Raw genomic sequence first — 18,382 nt, forward strand, 5'->3', positions numbered from 1 at the left:
AGGAATGGTATTTCTTGGCATAGTTTCATTTCTTTTTCTGTTTCTTCTTGCATCAGGATGTTATTCTTTTCATAACTCAGCACTCAAACATCATAAGGTAATTTGGGGCCATTACTAGCACAAATTTGAGTCAATGGCTCAATGCTGTCATCAACTCTGAGTATTATTTACAAAGTAGGCCTGTCCTGCCAAAAATATGAACTTTATATTGATCAATGTGTCATTATCTCCTTAAAAATGTAAATTAAACAAATCAATGCATCACATGTTTTTTGTCTTTGCTATGCTGCTGCTTCTAATTTAAAATTTTGTTTTGAAACACTCCAGGGAGAAGGAAAAGGACAAATGAATAATTTTTATGAGATGGTTCTTAAAACAGGGAATTAATGCAGTTTGAGTTGTCAGCCTGTATTATAATATACCTCGATGTGTCATTATTTTCTTATGGCTTCATTCTCTCAGTAAAACTGTCTTGATACTTCCTACCTATGTTCAAACTTTTTGGCATATTAGTTCTTGCAAACAGTATGTATGTTTTTGTTTGGTTTTTTTTTTTCAATAATTTCTAAGCCCCTTAGAGTCATGGGAAGGATTTGAATGTATTTTCAAACTAAATAATGGCTCAGAAGGCTGTCTGAAACTCACTTTTTCATGTCAGTGCAAGTGTCTTTCTCATTTTTTATCATGAATCTAACATTTCTGTGACTGTGACCTACTCTGCTTCCATTTATGTCATATGAATTGATGATTGGTTTGCTAATGGCTGTTATCCCTTAACAACAGAGAGAAGCGTGTGAATTTAAAAAAAAAAAACCAAAATCTGCATGGAACTTTTATTGCTCCTGTCCCACAGCCTTTACTGTATTTTCATATTTCTGGTGTCAAAGGGCTGGCTTTCAAGGTAATTAAAGAGTTTCTTTCAATGTATTTATGATAGTGAAGTCAAATACTTTCCTTAGAGATCAGACAGTAGCTCTTACTAGTATCAACATATGCCACAAGATACTTCCCCTGCCCAAGCTGCAGAAAGTTCTTTCAGCACCCTGAATCCCTGTTCCCTTCTCCTTTTTCCTCTTCCCTTTCTCCCTGAATGTGCTTATGCTTTTGCTCAAGCACAAAAGCTTCTCCAGCCTGGCCGTGCAATTGTTTGCACCACAATTTGGGAATCTCTGGAGCATGGGTGTTGCTTCTTCCTCAGTGACAAAGTGCTTTGCAAATGGCATTGGACTGTTAAGCCTTTGTGGGTTGGTTGATTTGTTTAATGGTGTGTCATCACTTTCTGAAAAAACTTATTGTATTTCAGGAGTAATGTCACTGGGATTTCTCTGTTGTGATGGGATAACTGTTTTCCAGCTCTAGTAAAGGTGTCTGAATTAAAGAAAATTATCAGAATGGCACATGCTTAGTAGAGAAGATTTGTTTATTATAACACAGGGTTTATCGCATGCTTTCTTTTTGACTTCAGGAAAGTCACAGATGCTTTAATTCATTATACATAAAACTTGATGTACTTGTCACATGAATCTTTTTTTAGTATTGCTTACTTGAACTGTAATCTCTTAGGTCAGGAATTCTTTCTTAACTTGTATATGTGGAGCTCAGTACTGTGGAGCTTGATGTTATTTGACACCTTTCAGCATTACTGTAAGACATATAATGAAAAATCATCGAAGGATGTTTTGTAGAATTTTTTAGACTAACTTGCAGCTGCTTAAGCTCCGCGATTCCCCATTTTTCACATTATTTAGGAACTCATTAACATTATAAAGAATGTATATCTATTTGAATTTTGGAAGCAAAAGCTGGGGAAGAAATATATATGACTGTTGAAGTTTTGCCATTTTCAAATATACTGGTTTTTCAGTTCTACATTTTTTGAAGGTTATACAGAAATGCAATGCAAACAGAGTTTGAGAACTGAAAGGTGATGAGTCTTTCAGAATCTGTGTGCTCATGATAAAGAGGAAGGGTTAAAGGGGTCTGATATACTGCATGGGAAACATCCTGTTCTCCAGTGCTTGGGAACACAGGATCTAAAGCAGAATATAAGTTTGTCATTCTCTTTTTTCCAACTGCAGTGAAGTAATCACTGGGATGGCACCTATCATCTAGACCTTATAATGACAAATTCTTGGGTTAAAGTAGCAGGTGGGTTGGGGCAAAAGTGATTAATGGCTTGAACAAAAATAGGGTTTACTGTTCATTTATAACTGGATTGGCATGCCTTTGATACTCTCAGCAGTATTTGTTAGGGCCTTGAGGGCTGCATACCTGTTGGACCTGTTAGGAGAGAAAGATTTAAGATGATCCCTGTCTTAAGAAGATCCCTGTTCAGGGGTGAGAATTAAATTGACACTAAGTTCTTATGGCTGCCTCATCCCTTGCCGTGACAAAGGTGTATGTCTTAAACAGCATGACACCTGGTTGCTAAGTATGGGGAGACTTCTGTGCTCCATAAAAGGGTAACATACAGGGGAATATATTTGTCATCTCACCCGTCCTAGGAGGAGTTGTTGAAGGTAAAATGTCATCTTCGAGGGTGCACTGTAGGTCACATCTCATGATGGAGTGTCATACCAAAGGGCAACATTAAGATCTAAGGAGCTGGAATGTAATGATATGTTTTGTTTTCCTGAATATCGTAAATTGGAACAGGAATACTGTTTTATTATTTCATTTAGCATGCAACAGTGTACAGAGTGCTAGCTTCAATGGGATGTATAGGCACACATGAATATAGGTGTGTTTGATGCATCTGTGTGAAGTAGATATACAGACAAGTAGCAATAAGCAGAGTTTACTTCATGTGAGCACAAGTAACACGATACACAGCATGAGCTGGTAGATTTTAATAGTCCTTTCATATGCATTTCAAGTATGTGTTTACTATGAGAGAGATGTTTTATCCATAAACTGGGGCAGACTTAAATGTTGCTTTTCTACATCCTCCTAGAGCAAAACTTCTAGTGAGAACTGGATCCAGTGCTCTCTATGACAGGAAGAGCTGTAATTCATATATGACTGGATATGCGTATGCCTTGGTGGGGGTTATGATTTGAGAGTTTGAGAGAGGGCGGTTGCTTGCCTCTGCATTGAATCTGTGTCTGCATGTACCACAACTCACTGTAATTAACCTGATGTGGAAAAAGACTCAGAGGAGAAGAATTGAACTGCTTTGATTCAATAGTTTTCTGTTCTGAGAAATTTCTGAGAAGGCTTGGGAGTTTGTCATGTTCCATGAAATTTACCTAGTGAGAAAGGGATTTAACTGTTACTCCCTGGACATGTGCTTGATGATGTCTTCTGCCTGTTCCTGTGTGTCTGTATGCTAGGGTCAGGTTATTCTACCTTACTTCTGACTTCTGTTTTCCTCTTTCAAACTGAGATGATTCTTAGGGATTGTATTAAATGTATTGGATTAAAATACCACTCAAGTGTGACCAGCAGATTCCCCAGCATGTTTGACAGGACTTCAGTATTCTCCTGGCAAAGTTACCTTGCCTTTGCTTTCATTCCTGCCTTGAATTTTAAAAGCAAAGTATGAGTGATTTGGCATTCCCTATGCTTAGCAAAATTTGGATTACTGGTGTGAATCCTTTATTACAAGAGGTAGGATAGTTGTGGGTTTTTTGAACGAAGGTCTTTTCTTTCACATATTAGCCATTGGTTTAAGTCAATGTCTCTGGAGAGTGCTTGTAATTCATTAGTGCGGTATTCATGGATTTGAAAATATTTGGTGAACAAAGTTGAAGATTAAGAATCATGATGGGTAGTACAATAACAATATGGTCAAACCTTAAACTACTAAATTTTGTCTTTTTCTTAACTTTTATGTTATTACCAGGTGTAGTAGCTATAGCTCATTTTTCCTAGACTGCCTTGTTGTGAAAAACTTCTGCAACACTTCTGTATGTGACTAGTATATGGTGCACTGCACATATAACCTTGAGAACAGGTATAGCAAGCCTAAAGAGTTGTTCGTGCATGAAAAGCAAAGGACCAAACCTAAAGGATCCAAGCATGGCTGCGCAGAGAAGCCTCTTCTGGGTTTGACAGCAGGATGCTATTATTGCTGTTTGACACTAATCTCTACAGAAGTCCGAAGTGCTGAATTTTGGACTTCTGGAAGGATGATTTGCTCTGTGCTCAAGCTGAAAATACAGCACATCTACATATACTATCCTTTTTTTGTTTGTTTGTTTAATCACATCCTGACAGTACAATTCTCCAAGTTTCTGAACATCAGCCAAAATATAAGCATGTTATATTGCAGTCTTCTGGGGAGACTTGCCTGTATCAAAGCAATCTGGGGACAGAGAATGGATGTAGAAAGAATGGAAGTCTAAATACCATGTTTTCTGTAGACGTTGATGGATTCTATGTGACTTTTGTTTGTTATTAAAACTTGTTAGGCAGAGATAATACGTAACCTATTACAAATGCTCAAAATGCCACTTCTCTAGCCTCTACATATGAGAGAGAGATGCTAGGAAAATACAGGGGAAAAAATTTTAAAGCATGAACTTTGGTTTAAAAAAAAGAGCATCTTACTAGTTGAGCTGTATGTCAGCTCTTCATTCTTTGACTACAGGAGCTGCTTGTGAATAAGACCCGAGTGCACTTGCCCTCAGATAACGTGCTCAAGAGGCCTTTCTTTTCTTGTTACTCTAGTATGCATGCTCTCATGCTCTCTCTCTCTTCCCCTTAATGAGATTTGTGGTAGTAGGTACCACACTTGCAGTGAATGTTGTACCACCTTGTCTTCTGGAAGGTCAGCACCTGATAGCTAGCTGGAAAAAAAAAAAAGCATTCTCTCTTGTCATATTCCGCTTACCATTGCTCTTTGCCTCTTTTACTTTCATTTCTCCTTAGTGTTTTTGCTTTCTTTTCATCTTTCCTTCTCTGCCTTCTGCTATCTTGTAATAACATTTTGCCCTTTCATTCCATTCTTCTCTCACATATACTGTGTTTAAGCCCTTTTTTTAACCTTTCTCCTCTGTATTCCACTGTTTCTCCTCTTTCTCTTCCGGCACCTATCCTTACCCTTGTTGCTTTTTTAGCTCTTTAGCACCATCTATAATGCAATAGCTGCACGATCACCTCAGACTGGTGCTCCAAAAGAAAGTGCTGTCCTCCTGCTTTCCTCCTCACCCACATCATCTCTGTTGTGCTTGTACCTGTTGTGCTTGCACAAGTGTATTGCATGCTCTTGTAGCCAAAGAGGCCATCATGCTGGCAGTGTGGAGGGGCCATCAGTGCTGTAACAGCACTGATTATGGATCTCTGAAGCGGTCTTCTTGGACAAAAGAAAAATCAAGCGATCTCCAAAATCTTTGGACAGTGGGTGTTAGTAGAGTAGATGGGAGTTAACAGTTGTTTTAAAGGGAGGGGAAGAAGGTCTGTACTTAAAACTGTAACTGTTTGTGTCCTGGAGATCATAGTTTAAACGTGAGCTAGAGGGCAGGCTAAAACATTAAAACTGTGATTAGTGAGTCCTAAGACCTTGCTCTGCAACCAAAGAGTGGTCTTCTGTGAGATGGGCTGTTATATGCTGTTAAGAGGGAGAGGGAAATAGGAGGGAGCTACAGTGCATCGAACCAGCTACATGGTTAAACCTGAGCGTGCTAGTGCATTGTAATGGCTTTAGCAAGGAACTATCAAACATTGCCAAAAAAGAGACATTACAGTCATTGAACAAGTGGAGGGAGTGGGGGAAGAATGCCTGCCAGTTCAGCAGGGGATATAGTCCTTGCCATTTTGTCTTGCTATAATGCGTAAACATACTACGTGCTTGTGGAACATGTGAGACACTTCTGCAGTTAACAGTGAAATTAAAAAAAAAAAAAATAAATCCTTCAGACGTCACAGAAAATACAAGTAGTGGTAGTATTGTCAGCATGAGAGAATGTAGTATTTACTTGGGAATACTGGTCATCTTGCTAAGTCATCTGAGTCTATGTAAAACCTGCATAAAGTTTCATAGAGGTTTGGTGTTGCCAATCCCAAGTGTGTAACGAGAATGAGTCACATCTTCCAAGATCACAAGATTTGCTTAAAAATCAGAGAGGTTTATTTTTAATTGGGTTTCATTTTTATTTGCCTTTTTATGTCAAAGCTGATTCATTTTTTCCACTGTTTTTCTGTGACCGCTACTGCTAGCAATGCCCCCCCTTTTTTTAAAAAAAAAAAAAAAAAAAAAAAGGAAGGGACTTTTAACAAGAATACCAAATATTTCAGGACATGTAACAAAATCATGTAATTGCTGCCAAGTCATGTTGGCAGGTAATTATCGAAGTAATCCCCCTTTTAGTAGAAAGAAAGAAGAGTAGGAGCTTGTAGAACAAAATAAGGTTAAGCTGAAGTTTCATATGTGCTGTTTTGAGTAACCAATAGTCACACCCTAGAGAAGAGTGTCGTCACTGGAACAATATGTTTTATTAAGGACTGGGTGCAAACTTAATCTGTTCACAAAAATTTTGTCTAGTATTCATACGTATGTGGAAGTTTGTTCCAAGTAGTTTGCTTTTCAAAGTCCTCTTCTACCCCTCCTCCCCTCCCTTCACTTTTTTAAAAAAACAAACGAGGATATCAAGTAAATCTGAACTGTATACATTTAAGGCAAAGCACTGAAGTGGAAGGGTTATATACAAGATTTCTTCCATAATCTTCAGTTTCTCCATGAGGAATTATCTGACACTACTGCAACTGCAAATTGCATCAGATAAAAATCTGTCCCTAGTGCTCTTGGATTTCTTTTTTTCTTTTTTTTCTTTTTTTTTTTTTTTTTTTTAATAAAACTCTTTCTATCAAGTATCCTTACTGGGATGCTCTTGGAAAAATTCTTTTGAAGAGTCAGAAGTTCTGTGCAGACCCCAGTTGTGGTGTACTGAAACAGCATATCCCAAAGCAAGGGTCTGCAGGGCATGGGCACCTCTTTTGGTTAGGAATTTATGATTTGAGTCCCAGCTTTCAGGTGATGTGCCTTTTGCTTTTATAATAGGAAGAGGGGTTTTTTCTTCTCTTCCTAGCAGAGGTTAATTGTGCAAAACCAGTCTGTGGTGGATTTTAGTGGGCAGTAGGTACTTACCATGGTAGCAGCAGCATTCTAAACGTTTGTATTCCATGTCCAAGTTAGTCTTGTAGATGACTTTTGAGCTAAACAAAAAATCCCAAACCAGCTTCTTGCTGGTATGTCTTTAAAGGAAGTCTTTTGTATCAGAGGAGACAAATTCAGCTGTGATGTAATCAAGCACTAGGGAAAGATGGGGCATTTGCTTTTGCAAAACTTTAATTTAGCCTGCCAGTTAGATTTTCCTTGATACACTGTAGATCTGTAGGGAGTTTTTCCCTTGGTCAAAGATAGGCAACTAGTTTAAAACCAATTGTAGGACAGATATATAACTAAAACTTCAGTGGAGTGACGACTTTTTTTTTATGGTTTTGTTACTTCAGATTAAGGTGGCACCAGCTACCGCGTGTCTCTGCATCACTTCTACATAGTCTGAAGAGGTATCATTCACCAATGAGAGTGAAGTAAAGTGTCCCAGCAGCTTTATGGGGCAAGGCATATTTCTCAGCAGCTCGAGTTCAAACCCTACTCAAAACTTGCACCAAGTCAAAAAGGAGCTTGTGGGAACGTTCTCTTTGCTAGATCTATTGTGCAGAACTTTCTATTCTGCTGAACTGACTGTAGATGAGAAACATGCTTCTGGGTAAGTAATTCCATGTGGAGGTTGAAATCTGTCTTTCAACTAGCTGCATAATAGAACACTGTATGCTTGCTCCAGCTGTATGGAAGGAGAAATACATGCACTGTTTTGCTGATTTATTTTTAATAGCAATCCATTAGTGAAAGCTGTACTCGTTTGCCGTAGTTTAGGAGCTGAGTAGTTGAATTAGGAAATACTAGCACTGTGGGTGCCTGTGATCTATTTTTTAGATACTTTTTGTCTTTAGGTAAACTGCGTCAGGAAAATACAAATGCCAAAATCAGCATTTGAACTTTATCTTTTTTTTTTCCTGTTCAGATGGTAATTGTGACATTTTCTGAAGAAAGGCTATAAATGAAAATTCTTGTTAGTAAGCCCATTGGAAGAATGTATTTCTTAAATATTAAAATAAATTCGTTTTTTATTTGTGAGGATACTGATGGTTCACTGTGAAAATTTAATGCTTGATTAGTATATGTCTTAATTTCCTTTTAGCATTATGCTGCTAAATCCTGTTGACTGATATTATGTTATATAATAGTTTCAATAACTATAAATACTAATAGCATTTGAAATGTGTGTTTTAAAGAACAACTTCAAATTATTGAGCCTGTGAAATGTTACTATGTTGCAGATTACACTATACTGCTTAGCTGCAATGTTAAAAATGTGCATGATGCATTCAGAAAGTTCTTCTTAGGATGCCTTGTTAGGTTGAAAACATAAATGCTCTCCTTCTATCCTCAAAGTCCTGTTTATAGTTAGATGATTAGCTTGTAGAAAACTTTTTTTTTTTTTTTTCCTTCATACAAGGCAACCTTGTCTGGAGGAATGTCATTGGTAGCTTTTTCAGATGTTGAAATAAATACTAATAGAATGCTCATTTGCTGTGAATTGAATGTTATAAAATACCCTCTGCTCTGTGTAAGTATGATCGTCCTTGGGCTGTGGCAAATTCCATTTCATAGGATTCCATTGCTTTTAAAAGTTATCTCTCTTTTTTTACTAAAAACGATACGTATCCATTGACCATAAATTTTGGTTACTGTCACCTTGTTTTAACTTTCTAAAGGCATGAAAATGGCCTGGGGAGATGTTTTTGTATTAGAATTTAGGATTTAGAATTTAGGATTAGTGCAGTGTTTTAGTCTAGTTAAATTGTTCAGATTTCAGCAAATTAAGTTGCATGTTTGTAGGAGCTTCAGGACTGCAAATATAGCTATTTCATAAGCGTTTATCCCTTGTTCTCTTTTTCTCCATGTATGTGTCTGTGACACGGTGCTTATGTTTTGTTTGATCATAGTTTTACAGCTTGGGTGCTGAATTCTTTGTGGTAGGGATAATGCTCTCTGCTTTTTCTAGACCTTTGTTTCTCTGTGTCATTTTGTGTATTCAGACATAGTCGTGATGATAATTTGCTGTGTTGCAAAGAAATACGTGTTGCAGAAGGTTTTAACAGAGAAGTCTGAGAGAAATCTGGCGCTTTGGTTGTTCCTATTGCTCACTTATGTGATTTCAGCATTCTGTATTTAGGAATGTATTAATTCTCTCTGAACTTGCAGCAGTCCACACCTTCCATGCCGCCTTCAGGATGCTTAATTAAACATCACTAGTCATAATTTCCCTCTGCTACCATTATCATGGTAATGTCTAGATTCACATTTATCTTTGGTTTTCCAGTGTGATTCATCTGACAGCCCACAGAATGGGCCAGGCTGCCATGCGTTGTCCACAGCAAACAGCTACTGGGCAGTGCAGGCAGCCCAAAAATCTTGGGCTGTTCCTGACTCCTGGGAGAGAAGAGACCGGCAATGGGCAGTCCATGCTGGCCAGGCATCGGCTGTCTGCTGCTCTTGGCCAGTGGATGACAAGCCCAAGCTGACACTGTCCTGGCAAAATGGCTTGAAAGCTGAGGGAGAGAAGTGAGTCCAAAAATTGGTGTCAAGCCTTTGGGGACAGGTACAATGTGATGAAAACAGTAGAGAAAATTCTGTCTATCCAGAAAGTGTAAAATAAAGAACCAAACAAACCCAACCAACCAACTAACTAAAAAAAACCCAGTTTTAACTCATTGAAACTGCTTTATGCAGAACATGCAGCTCTTAAGCTGAGAGAGATACTCTGTTGAGAGGGGGAACCTAATAAAACCTGGAAGCTTGTGCACCAAAGATGACATGAATTTTGGCAAAAGCTGAGCAACACAAATGCTGCCAGATGAGGAAAAACGTCTAACCCTTGCTGGTGGTAGTGACTACGGCTGACCCTGCTTTTGGGGAAGCAGGCACAGGGCTCTGAGTCATAGAGGCAACAGGCAGCATTGGGAGTCAGAAAGGGTCTTGGAAAGGGGGTGTTTGAACAGGACTCTCAACTTGTGGGAGGTGTCTGGGTAAAGAAGGGTAATTCAGAAGTACAGAAGTACTCTGCTGTCACTTTCCCAATGATATTTCCTAATAAGAGTAATTTAAAAAGCTTGCTTTGTAGGAAAGATGAAACCGGCTTTATAAGTAAGCGAGAATTTCAGTGATGGGCACTGGTAATGGGCAGTGCACAAATAAAATTTGCGCCATAGGTTTGTGTTTAGATAGGTGAATATCCCAGGTGCATGTACAGATTTCTTGGTTTTGCAAACAGATATTTGGGTTTGTTCAGTACTTGAAAATTTGGCCTTTGAGGAAAAGATGCTTTTATGTGCTGTAATACTAAAATGCTTTGAGCAAAGTTTAAAATTATTATGTTCTATAGCTGTAGAGAACGTTGAGATCTTTTGGAATAACTTATTTAAATATCCTTATAGTTGATGGTGTATTCCTATTTGAATAAATTCAGGAAAGATTCATCCTAAGCTGTTTCTATCCAGTGCTGCTTTAAAGAAACAGGAAAATATAATAATTTCATCACTTAAAGCTGCTTAAACCTTCAGGGGAAAAAGGGTTACTACTTAAATTTCAGATGAAAGGGGTGTTTTGTGAATTCATCTGTGTCATGTATTCATACCTGAATTAAAATGAGCCATGATGTACTGCACTTTCTCAGGAACATTACATAAACTTCCTTGTTCTAAACCACACACAAGTTTGAAATGTGCAAACAGAACTGAAAGAAACTTTGCAGTAGTTTCTCCACAAGCAGGAAGCCTAATATTTACACAACAATCAATAGGGTAATGGACACAGAGACAAGCAGTACTCTCTGCTACAAAACTTGGTTTAACTGGTAAAAGAAGGTAGGATCTATCTGAACAACAACTTTCTTTTTCGTTAGACATGTACGGTTGGGGATGGGTTTGGCTTGAATTCTGCAGAACCTTGTTGGCCAAGATTCAGAGTTGTGCCATTAAAACAAGGGATTGTTTAGAAGTATGTTGTATTTGGAACAGTTTTCTCCTGCTTTAATTTCTGGGATTTTGATCAGGTCTTTCATTCGCGTTTTCGTGAGACTCTAAAGAAGATTAGTCAAGGAAAAATCTGATCCTGATACAGCTTGCTTTGGCATAGATAAGGAGTTTCTTTATGTATGATTTACTTATACCTTCCTGTAATTCTTTGCTGTGATGTTTATTTTTTTGTCCTGTGTGCCTTTACGGAGAAATTCTGCCTCACTGGGGGTAGATAGGTAAAGGGAAGCAAGAACACAACTCACCTCAGTGCAACCAGAAAGGGACAAGGGACAGTATACTTGTTATTTCTTGTTATTGTCTGATCTACAGAGCTAATAATATTCTCTGACAGTAAAAGTTGGTAATTTTCAATTCAAGCAAAAAGTTGCTGAATCCAGGAACTTGTAAGAGGAAGCTAAATCTGTTTTGGTTCCTCTTGTTTCCAACATCCTTCTTGCGAGGACTCTGAAAAATGTTGTTGTTCCCTAAGTTCTGTAGGTAGGAACAATTGCTAATGGCATGTGCTACCTGCAAAGAATGGTTGAGAGAAAGGCCTGCCTGTCCTCGTACCCTTGGATGAGACCTGTCCATTGGAAGGAGAGGATGTAGCTGGAGTATTGAGACACTGTGCTAAATTTCCATTCTGAGAGTGGATGTTTTTCTCCCTTACCCTGGTGGTCTTTTTCACTGCTCTAATGGTTGTAAGGGATAAGTGTGTGAAGGTTGTGGGCATGGCATGAGCCATGAAGTAGCATCATCCTTTCTGAGGTTGGTCAGAGTTTGCGATAGGTTGTTGAAATCTGTCTGGGGCAAGGTGAGGGTAGGAACTGATGATTTTTAACACTTCAGAAGGTACATCAGTAAATCAAATATTAGGTGGACAGGCTTAGGAGATTCTTCCAAATATCAACAGTCAACAGAAATGTGAAAAGTTCCCCAAAAATTTTAAGAATGCTTCACAATGGATAGCATCAGGTAATCCTAATTGGGTGACGTCTACCAGGTTTTCTTTGTTCAAGTGTATATGCCCTCCGGTTATTTATAATAGCTGCTCTCAGAAGTGACTTGAAATTTAAAACAATAATAAACATTTTAAACTAGGCAAGGAAAACTTCAGCTAATAGACAGACAAATTATAAGCTACTGAAAAAACATCGTCTTACAATAAAAAGTATCGTGCAAACCTCCGAGTTATTCTAAATGTGTTGCCTATTGTAGTAATATAAGCCAGACAGTGAAGTTCAGCTTATAATATGAAGCCAAATTTAATTTTGTTGTCTTTGTGACTGCAATCTCTGTTTTATTAGGTAATTTTATTAACAGTTATTACCAAAGAGAAATTAATCTCAGACTTGCATGTTTTAAAGGGCAGTGCTCCCCAAAGAACTTGTATATACACTCTGCAGGCATAGATCCAAATCAGTCTCCAGTGTTCCCTGACAAAGCAGATTCCTTTATTTGAGGAGGTAATGATTGATACAACAGTGATAAATCCAGTTATCCACAGGTGACAAGGCATCTCACCAGCATTTACAAGGTCCTTCCTGTATGTTGTTTTCAAAACCCACCTGTTGGCTGACTCGGATCTTCATGTCTATGCAGATCTCCGTTTGGTATTGCTTTCTTATTTAGCATCCTGCTTGTACGGGTGTGCTTGTGTGGTGCGATAATAAAGAGAGTTTGACATGTAGCTACATTATATTCTGAAGTAATTTTTAATTTTTCCTGGTTTTAGCAGATATTTAGACAGTAACTAAAATGTATGTCCTTGGTGATGCTGTACTTTGTACTAAACTGAAGTTGATGACTAAAGAATCAGATTGTTCTTTCTAGATTTTATGGGGAATCTGAAGAAAGAGAGAGCTTTCAGAATGGAGGAAAGAAAATTTCTTTTTGAGCTTTTCCTCTTTGTCATTCTACAACAATGCAGGCATTGTTAAATGTCAAGACATTTCCTCGATGCAGAAGAATGCTCAAGTTCATCTCACCATATCTTGCTCCTTGTTACTTATATTTCTTGTTCTTGCTCAGGAAAGCATGCAGTCATATCTTCTACCATATTACACAAAAACCACCATATTGCTTAACAACTTGGATGGTGTCTCTGCTAAGCCTATAGAATAGCCTGTTTTGATCGATTGAGTAAAGGCTAAGAATAAAAGTAAAACCCCAAAACAAAACACTGCCCCCAAAAATCCCTAAACTTGTTATATACCTCTATAGTTGTGTTCAATTTAGAATACTTTGTTTTGTTCATTGTTGTAAATAAATCAAAATATAATATATCCTTGTATATAATATACAATTGTTAAAATAGAATTATAACTATTGCAGACTCTGGAGACTTGAATTACTTTTATGTTGCTTGAGATTACTTAGGTATACAGTTCTATAGTGTTCTTAGGAAAGTAGTTCTTGCCGACATGTATCAGGAGGCCTTCAAGAAACCAGACTTAGAGGACAGAATGAAATAGTTATGGCAAGAGGCTGATGAGTCAGCCATAGGCCAGCTTTGCCTTTAGAAAGTGCAATATATTTAAAAAGCAACATCCAATGATTACTTTAAAATAAAGATGTGAAAAGATATAGTATTGTTCTACATTCCTTGATTTTTTTTTTTTTTTTTTTTTTGGTAGCTCAAGTCTTTAAGGGTAGATACCAAATTAGAAGAATTCTGAAAAGGTGGCTAATTCTTAGTCCTGGAAAAGTAGCTAAATCATCTAAAGCATTGTTTTTCCCCAAATTCCACCTTTAAAGAGTTTGAATATATTTTGGAGGTTCCATGCTACTAAAACCAAATTTTATTTTCTCTTTTTTAAGATTGAATTTAAGAGGATTATGTAGATTAGAGAGTGTATTTGGCAATAGCTTCCAGGGCTATTCTTAGGTTGATTCATGTGTTTTGTCTCCTGTGTAAAAATTAATCAGTTTGTTATATTAACAACTGCTCTTCAGTGACTTGAGATACCATATATTAATGTCTGTCAGCACGTCATGGTAGCACAGCTGAAACTTAGGTAGAAATGTCAATAATAGGTCTAAAAATAGTTCTGAAAAGTTCTTTGAAAAGCTACTGCCAACTTCCTGAAATGACAGGTAGTAGTACAGCAGAAGAAGAAAGCAGCCCTGCCTTGTGGGTGGGTGAGGTTCTCTCTGACACAAAGTACTGCATGTATGAGTAAATCATAGAAAAATCATGACTGACTAGAAAGCAGATTTTTTTTGTCCCTTTTGAGGGCTGAATATGAATCTAACTATAGGACATTCACTTATGAACTTTTAAAACTTATTCACTTATAAAAAGAAGACTCCAAATCCTAAAGAAATAGCAATAGTTCAAAGAGCTTAATTTGGACATCCCTACACGTCTTGCATAGCTATTCAGATTTTTGGTAAGTACAAAAAACATCACAGGAAATCATGAATTATGTCCTGAAAGGTAATGTCCATACCTAAAGCTCTTCCTAAATCCCTGCTCTCTCCCTTCCTATGTTCTTGCAAAACCAAGAAGCTTCATTTAGTTTAATCCAAAAGCCAGTCTGTTTTCTCTCAGGTAGTCCCAAATCTCTAAAACTACAGATAACTTGGTAAGGTGCTTCTCTATAAATAGAGGATTTATTAGTTTGGGTGCCTGAGAAGAGAGACCATATTGGAGATGTACATTTTCAAACCTCAAGTTACGGGTAAGAGTGAGTCAATAGCTGGGGCTGAGAAGGAAAATTGTATGAGCAAAGTATTTGCAACTTTTTTATTTTTAACGTGCTGTCTGAAACTGAAGGGAGGAAGAGACATAAGAACAGGTAAGGAGAGCATTGTGGTTGAGAATTACAGAAGCAGTGGGGTTTCTGGAGGCGGGGGGGGGGGGGGGATGGAACTGGAGGATACACTCAAGATCAGAGTAGGGATATCACTAATAGTGGGAAGAGAGACTTTGCTCCAGGCTTGCTTAGAACTATAGGAAACGAAGGGCACTGTAGACATGAAAAGAGAGTAATGCAAAGTGTTCAAAGCTTTTGAGGAATAAGGATAGATTCAATCCTATGATTTCACTGAAAAAGTAATTTCTATACTTATGTGATTTCGATGGCACTGAAAGTGTAGCTGTTCAGCCAGCAAAGATATAGGGAATACTTTGAGGTAAAAGGAGTAGGGTGTCCATCTCTCTTCCCCAGTGTTCTTAGATTTTATGGTATATGCTGAGCTATAAAGCTGAGCGACCAGGTTTTACAAGATTCCCTGTGAATGTTGTTCTTTACCCTTAAATTGTTAGCTTGCAATTCTCATTTTGTTGGAAGTTGTGCTGCTCACTGCAGTGGAATGAGGAGTTGGCCTCTGAAGTGGTATATTGTATTTCTGACACGCTTTAAAACAAAAGGCTGGTCAGCATCTCCACTGCCTATCAGTTGCCTAATGCACTGCGGGTCAGTCTGTCATGGGGCGTAATCTTCAGCCGAAAGTGTCTTGTGGCTGGCTTGCTCAGTCTTTATTTTTTACCCATGTGAATCCTCTGAGGCTAGTGGAATTAATGTAATGGACAAGAGCATATGTGAGAGTAGAAATAGGCTCAGCAATCCACAAAATCTGGTCTTTGTCCAATTTAAATGAAAGATAAGTAAAACCTTAGAAGGGGGAGCATTTTCATTTCGGTTCTGCATCTTGAGTGCAAAGGAGTCCATGGGGAGTGATGTGTGGTTTCTGCTTAAGTAGAACTCCAGCTATAGAACAAAATCAATCAGCTTTTCACTGAGCATACTCAATAGTAAAGGATATACTTTAAGATCAGCAATGTTAGAGACTACACGATTACTCTGTGGCTCTGTGCTCTTTAAATTTTAAAATTATGGTAATAATCACATTTAAAATACATTTTATAAGTTTTAGTATTAAAAATACAATTGAAACACAAGCGAAACTGATACTGAAACGTGAAAATAGGCTGCACTCACCAATTTCGTTACTTTCTGATCTTTCTTTAGAAGTCCTAACTTATTTGGCTTTCCTGCCTTTCCCATGGGACGCTCTCCTTTTGCTTTACTGGATAGGTTGTTTTGGATATTGGTTTTCCCAATATTAAGCCTTAGGAATACCATTCATTTCTTCCATCTCATCATTCCTAATTATGCTCCACTGTATCAAACTAAGGGACATTCTTTGGTTACAGTATTTAAACCTCAAACATTTGTCGTGCAGTAAGGGGTACAGATACTAATTTCCTTTTAAATTAGTCCTAATAATAGCAGTAGGACTGGTGTTCTATGGTTGCATTTAAAGGTCTTAATAACCTCTTTAAAATATTTATTTCAAAATTGTCTGTATCTAGTCAACTTATAGATACCTTTTGAAGAGTGCTTTCCCTGCAGTGGAGTTAGTCTGTGGTTCCTGTCCTGGTCACTGGGTTCATAAAGGTGACATCTGGGATTCTACCATTTGGTTATTGCTGTTCCTTTGTGTGCAGTAACCTTGGAGTTACTTTTAGTGGCATACTCTGTGCATATGTGGTGCTTTGAAACATTTGTTAGATTACATGAAAAGTCTTTAAGCAAAATGCTTACTTCTAGAGGCTGTAAATGGTACCAGTTTACTGTTTTAGTTGTCTGCTCTTGGGACATTAAGAACAGTATCATTTTATTTTTTGAGTCCCTTCTCAAGTTTGGCCACTGAGAAATAGTATCAGGTAATGAAAGGGATGGGATCCTATTACAGCTTAATAATAGTAAAACAAGCAAACAAACACAACTAAATAACCCTTTGTCTTCAGGAATCCAATTAAATTAAAAGTAAAGACTTACTATACTGTAATGATACTTAAGAAGCTAGTAGTAGTCTTAATGTTTCAAAGATACATACTGGGATCTGAGTAGCTCTTTGAGTTAAAAGAAATGAGCAGCTTTTGTGGACTGGGAGGGTGAGCTGATTACAGAAAAACTAACCACAGAACAAACAACAAAACTTTCTAATACTTGGTCTAAATAGGAAAGATTCATCCAGATACATTTAACATGCTGAGTCTGTAAACCTAGGGATTTATTTTGCTCGTAGTTGGAGGGCTAGGTGTAAGATTTGGGAAATCCTTCTTTTACAGCTGTTTGAGAAGTACTTTGAGATGTAGTTATGCAAATATAACAAAAATGAGGATCTCAGCACCATCTTTGCTTTTTAAAATGAAACAAAGGAAAGACTTCTACTTGAAAGAGAGGAATTGCTTCTTGTAAATAAAAACATCACAGATTGAAATCCTAGACCCTTAGAGCAAGGAAAGCGTAGGAAATATTAAGAAACATCAAAAAGTTTCTACAAAGTCAGTATTTTATATCCAATTGTGAGTTATTAAGTACTTAAAAATTATATAATACTGTCAATTATGAATACAAATCCAAGGGGAATATTAAGACCTTTAATCAGAATTTTAAAACCCTGATACCCTAAGGATTAATTCCCTAAGGAAACATGAACATAAATAATGAAGTACCTGATACTGACCTCTGAGAAGATACGCGAACTCCTACTAAATTGCATCTGGAATGGTTGTTCACACAACAAGAAACAAAAGGATGAAAGATGGACTTACTGCAAGGGCAGCAAGGTTTCTTAATTTGAGCTATTGCAAGGACATTGCATGGTGGCTGTAACAGCTTTGCCATGCTCTGGGCAGAGCCTCGCTCTGAGCAGCAGTGCAGCTTCTCTCTGCCAAACTTCTCCAGGGAAAGGCTTCCTGCGTCTGCGCCTTCACACCAAGGAATCCCTCATCTCACTGACTAAGGTGCAGCGAGGAGGTGCTAAGCTGATATAGCAAGATAACAGTTAAGTCTGTGCTTTTTGTGTTTATTGCTAGAAGTTGCTAGGTGATCTATGGGTGTGTTTGGCAGTTTCTGCATCATTCTTCATTTTCATGATTTGATTGGATCTCTTCTAAAACTTTATATGTTTGACCCCTATTTACTCTTCATCTTAAATGCATTTCTTCCTTTGCACTTGAGTAGTCTGAGTACACTACTCCTTCACCCCCCAGTTAATCCAGATATTGTCCTTCTTTATCTAAGATATTTAACATAGAAATACAGGAGCTGAAATCCTAGGGAATCCTCTACCACTGCAGGTCAACTGTCTATAATTTATCTCAGGGCATTAATTTTCTTTTTTTTTTTAATCTAGTCGTCATGTGAAAGAAAGACTCATACTTTGTCTGAGGAAGTTATATGTCTGGGTTTTTCTTAGGTGTCCTTAAATGAATTGAGCTAGACTTCACATGGATTCTAGTACAGTGTCTCTCAGAAGGAATTTGTGTGAATAGCTATTA

General features: G+C 37.7%; 1 protein-coding gene across 11 annotated transcripts in view; it reads left to right on the forward strand.

Annotated features, from left to right (window-relative positions):
• The window catches only part of ZNF385B (zinc finger protein 385B), a 178,399-nt gene that overhangs the window by 77,312 nt on the left and 82,705 nt on the right, over window positions 1–18,382 (forward strand). The window contains exon 1 of one of the 11 annotated variants that reach the window (XM_087731828.1): window positions 7,582–7,712. The exons of 9 other annotated variants lie outside the window; for them this stretch is intronic. In XM_087731828.1, coding sequence (XP_087587954.1) covers window positions 7,694–7,712 — 19 coding nt within the window. In that variant the 5' untranslated portion in view covers window positions 7,582–7,693. Of the gene's footprint in view, window positions 1–7,581; window positions 7,713–10,882; window positions 10,933–18,382 lie in introns of those variants that run through there. One more of the 11 variants, XM_087731830.1, reaches the window with a different exon arrangement.

The sequence above is a fragment of the Nipponia nippon genome, unplaced genomic scaffold (assembly GCF_047370975.1).
Source record: "Nipponia nippon isolate SJK-2023a ecotype South Korea unplaced genomic scaffold, ASM4737097v1 scaffold_5, whole genome shotgun sequence".
In the NCBI taxonomy this organism is placed as follows: domain Eukaryota; kingdom Metazoa; phylum Chordata; class Aves; order Pelecaniformes; family Threskiornithidae; genus Nipponia; species Nipponia nippon.